The 5,282-nt window shown below is 50.0% G+C and overlaps 1 protein-coding gene across 1 annotated transcript; it reads left to right on the top strand.

The window, feature by feature from the left end:
• Positions 1 to 3: 3 nt before the first annotated feature.
• LOC113941385 (feather keratin Cos1-1/Cos1-3/Cos2-1-like) lies at positions 4 to 253 on the top strand (the record flags this gene model as incomplete). The annotated part of the gene is made up of 1 exon (XM_027632543.1): positions 4 to 253. A coding segment is annotated over one exon (249 nt), but the record flags the coding sequence as incomplete, so codon positions are not given.
• Between the last annotated feature and the right edge of the window lie 5,029 nt (positions 254 to 5,282).

The raw sequence follows: 5,282 nt of genomic DNA on the forward strand, positions 1-5,282 counted from the left end.
GCCAACAGCTGCAATGAGCCCTGTGTCAGGCAGTGCCAGGACTCCACTGTTGTCATTGAGCCGCCTGCTGTGGTGGTGACCCTGCCCGGGCCCATCCTCAGCTCCTTCCCACAGAACACCGTGGTGGGATCCTCCACCTCCGCTGCCGTTGGCAGCATCCTCAGCTGTGACGGAGTGCCCATCAACTCCGGGGGCTTTGACCTCTCCTGCATCACCAGGCGCTATGGTGGCAGGAGGAGCCTCCCCTGCTAAAGCTGCTGAGCATATACAGGTCTTGGGAGGTTTCCCCAAGATGTCCAGACATCGAGAACAAAGAGAGAATCTTCAGGTCATTTCTTTCAGAGGAACTGAGCATCTTCAGCTCCTCCTAAGAATGCTGGCAGGAAGGGGCCAGCCTGGGCACTTTGAAAACATGGCCCATGTCTTTCCTTTGATATTTCTACATACCTCCTTTTCTCATTTTTCATTCTTTTCTTCTGCTCCCCCGGGCTGCAAGGCTCCTCCAAGCCAGCCTGCACTTTACAGGAAAGGCAAATGGATGCCCTGCATGGACTTTGCCATGGCCAAGAGGTGAAGTCTCTTACTTGTCCCTCCAGACCACTGCACTGAGGTCCTGTGCTTGTGGTGACCTTGATTCCATCTTTAAACTCAATAAAGATTTTTACATCTCAGCCTGAGTCTCCAGCTGGTCCTTTCCTCAGTTATATCACCTCGGGGTAATGGTGTTGATCCTGTCAAGGTGATGATGTAGGAAGATCCTTTGCCCAGAAAAATGTGAGACTGGGACATGCTGCAGAGGGTCCTCTTCAGGGCACTATCCTAGGGCCGTATGTAAAATATTCTCAGCTACCCCAGACCAAGTGGCAATCAGCCCTTGCCTTGCAGTGTCTCTGCCCAGACATCTCCCCACAGGTCCTACAAGAACCTCTGCTGTCCTCAAGTGACAGCTAGAATTCCATGGAAGCTCATGGAGACAAGACACCTTGTAGGATCACGGGAATGGGGCACCTCTTGCTCTGGTCAGTGCTGTGGCAGGGGAGACAGAAGATGTTCCCAAAGGAAAGCAGGAGTGTGGATGGGTGGAATTGCCTCAGGGATGGCCCATGGCCTCATGTCCTCCTTCTCCTCCCCTCTATTGCCCAATCTGGGGCCTGGCCAGCACACATGGGCATGGGCAGCCAGGGTCAGTTCCCCTATCCAGCCCTACCACTGCTGAGGCCCATGGCAGGAGCCAGGTTTTGGCAGGCAGGTAGAGTTCATTCACAAGTCAGTATTGGGATTAACTACTCTGGGTCTCACGCTTGGTCCCTGGGAATCCCACGGGCCAGGGCAGTCCAAGGACAGTAATTGGTGCCCACAGGCCCATCACTGACCGGTGGAGCTTTGTCACTCCCAAGCTCGGGTGGAGCAGCTATGTTCAAGCTCAGCACCTGCAAAGCCCTGCTGCGTCAGAACCAGCTCTGCTCCAGAAAAGCTCTGTGCAAAGTCATTCTAGATCCCTTGAGCTGTGGAGGTGACAATGGGACACACTCAGTCATGTCTGTGACCTCTCTGTGGCAGACAAGTTTTGTCCATGGGAGTCCCTCTTGCTTAGACTGATGCTCTTGGGCACTTTGATCAAAAGCGCTTTAGAGGCCTCAGTCAGGAAGAGCCTGATAAACAGAATCCATCCGTCCATCCTTCCATCCACAAGGGACACTGTGTAAATTGCCCTTTCCCCATCTGGGAACTTGAAATGCAGGCAGATGTTCTGTTCTTCCAGAGGGTCAAGTTGTGAACTCCTTTGACAACATTGTCTCCTCTTGCCTGTTTGACCAAGGGTGAACTAGGATGACAGAGGTATCAAGGTGATGAACACATCTCTCTTGGCAATAAGGTTGATGGAGGCTGTGTAAGCCAAGTTCTGCAGGCCTCAGAGCCACAAAATATCTGTACCCTGTGCATATCTGTTGGAAATCTCTGCTTTTTAACCATCCCTTCACAATTCATAGATGGTGGGTAACAGGGCTGATGACAGCACAGCACAGAGTATCCCTACAGAAAGTTGGGCCTATCAGTGTCCCACATTCCTCTTCCTTTCCATGACATGCTCCTGGCATTCGTCTTCTCTGAGTTTCTGTGAAGGACATCTGGGTTCACTCTTAATATAGACACTTAGGGATTTTTTCTGTGTACTACTCTGAAATTTCTTTTTCAACCTTCATTCTCAGCTTAAGGGATCGATTAAAAGGCCGGCACATCTCAGACATCTACAATTGCCTGGATGCAGGGAAGGAGCTGATGAAGGCAAAGCTAAATTTTGCATGAAGGGACCAACAGGGAAACTTCCCTGCACATTCTTCCTGCCGAAGATTTGGGGCAGAGCCACTGAACCCCTCCACCTCTTTGGACAATGGACATGTTCCTGTGATGCCCATGCCTCACCTTCTCCCCCACAAGAGCTGCACTGCGGTCACTGGGTGAATTGGCAATATATGGGCAATCCAGTTCCCTGTTCTACCTGGCACTCTCTCTGCTCCACAGTGCCCCAGGGCACTGGCACCACCCCTGCCCCAGGGATGCAATGGCACGTGCAGGGACCAGCCCAACCACAGAGCAAATGTTGGGGCATTCCCACCAACACTTGTCTACACAGTAGCCCCAGCACCTCCCTGGCTTTCCCTGGGCAACATGCAGTGGCTCTGCCCTTTCACTCCAGTGCACAGTGATATCACGTACAGTGATTCTTAAATTCTGTATCTGTTTGGGCCAAGACCTCAGCCTGACACAGCACCAGGTCAATGAATCGCACAAATACATTTGACATTGGCTTTGGCATGAAGGAGGGCTGTGTCCCACACCTGAAAGCACCAGCAATTCACTGGAAGCAGATTTATTTGGACATGGCCTGCACAAGGAGGGTAGGATTCCTTATCCTTTCTCCAGATCCATAAAGCCAACCCCATCCTTTCAAAACTGTCTAGCAGCTGTGCCCTGGCCTGGTGAGGCAGGCAGAGGAGGACTGCCTACCATGCTGAGGCAGTCCCAGTGCTGGTACACTGAAATGAACTAAGGATCTTAATTGGTGGAAAATGGTCCTCGTTGGGGCTTGGTATCAGCAGCAGTGGAGTGTGAGCTTCATAGGAACAGAAGGAGGCTTCAGGAAACAGGGGCTGCATTACAGTGCCTCTTGGAGAGATTTCTAGGAGGCTGATGCCATTACCTTTCAACTGCACTTGAGCTTCTGCTGATGCTGGGAAAATGCTGCTTTGCAGAGCTCATGAACTGAGCCATGGAGAGTGCCCCTGCCATGAGCAACACAGTCTGTTTGTGAGGAGAGACACAAAAAGACATAAGCTCTTGTAGACCTGTCAAATATTTGGTACATTCATACAAGTCTGGCTGCACACAGATCACCCAAGACATGAACACATGTAGGAACACAGCCTACTGTGAACTCTGCTGAGGACACCTGGGGACAACCAAGGCAGGGTTAGAGCATTGTGGGGAAGGACAAGGCTCCAGGTAAGCCCATGGCAATGTTTATGTACTCACCAGAGAGTGGATAAGTCAAAACAAGCCTGAAATTTTTCCTGAGGGCAGTGTTAGGCAGGACAGAGTCAAAACCAGCAGCCCAATGCACACATGTGGAGATAACACAGGATCACCCATCAGAGTGAGCTGAGGAGGGAGGGATAGAGAAGGACATGGACCATCTTCATGCACAGAAGTCCTTGGGCATCCAGTTGCAGGCTGGATTTTCAAAGAGGGGAAACAAAAGACATGGGGAACTACAGACTGGTGAACTCCACCTCTGTGCCTGGAAAGATCATGGAGCAGATCCTCATGGAAGCAATTTTAAATCACATACAAGACAAGGAGGTGATCCACAACAGCCAGCAAAGCTTCTCTGAGGGCAACTCGTATCTGAGCAACCAGGTGGCTTTCTATGATGGAGGGACTGAAACAGTCAACAAAGGAAGACTGACCAATGTCCTCTGCCTGAACTTCTGTCCGGTCTTTGAAATGGTCCCACACAACATTCTTATCTCCAAACTGGAGAGACATGGATTTGAAGGGTGTACTATTGTGAATAGGGAAATGGCTGGATGGACATAGACAGGGAGTTTTGGTCAATGGCTCTATGATCAGGTGGAGGCCAATCATGAGAGATGTCTCTCAGGGCTCTGTCTTGAGACCAGTGCTTTTTAATATTTTCTTCAATGATAGAGACATGAGATTGAGTGCCTCCTCAGCACATTTGCAGATGACACGAAGCTGAGCAGTACAGATGACACTACAGAAGGATAGGGCTATCCAGGGGGACCTGGACAAAGCTGAGAAGTGAGCACATGAAAACCTCATGAAAATTAAGAAATTCAATGCAAGGTGCAGCACTTATATCAGGACAATCCCAGACATGAGTACAGACTAGGACATGAGTCACATTTACATTAAGAGCAGCCCTGTGGTGTTCTGGTGGATGAAAAGATGTACATGAGCCAACAGTTCGCATTTGCAGCCCACAAAGCCAACTGCATCCTCTGCTGCATCAGAAAAGGTGTGACTGGCAGGCTGAGGGAAGTGAATCTTTGCATCTATTCTGCCCTCATGAGACCCCACCTGGAGTACTGTGTCCAGACCTGGAGTCTTCAGCAGAAGAAAGATGTGTACCTGTTAGACCAGGTCCAAAGGAGGCCACAAAGATGCTCAGTGGGCTGGAGCAACTCTCCTTTGAAGACAGGCTGAGAGACTTGAGGTTATTAGCATGGAGAAGAGAAGGCTCCGGGTAGATCTCATTGAGGCCTTTCAGGATGTGAAGGGGGCTTATAAGAAAGATGGAGAGCAACTTTTTACAGAGGCAGATACTGATAGGACAACTAGGGGAACAGTTTGAAATAAAAGAGGAAAGATTTAGATTAGATGTTAGGAATAAATTCTTACACAGACAGTGGTGAGCCAATGGAACCATTGACCCAGGGAAACTGTGGCTGCCCCATTCTTGAAAGAGTTCAAGGCCACGTTGGATGGGGCCCTGGGCAGCCTGATCTAGTGTGTGGCATCCTTGTCCATGATGAGGGAGTTCCTTCCAACCCAAGCCATTCTATGATTACATGATTCTATGACTGCTGCAGATTCTGTCTGAAAACAACACTTCAAACAACCCCACCAGAGTGATGAGGATAGGATCACTTGCCTGCTCTGGTCCCATCCAGCACATAAACTGAATCTTCCACCTGCAGTGCTGCATTCCTGCTTTAGAAATCCTGGGGCCTTTAATCCCAGGGATCAGAAGAAGCCTT

This window comes from Corapipo altera, unplaced genomic scaffold (assembly GCF_003945725.1).
Source record: "Corapipo altera isolate COAL_440 unplaced genomic scaffold, ASM394572v1 120086, whole genome shotgun sequence".
NCBI classification, from domain to species: Eukaryota; Metazoa; Chordata; class Aves; order Passeriformes; family Pipridae; genus Corapipo; species Corapipo altera.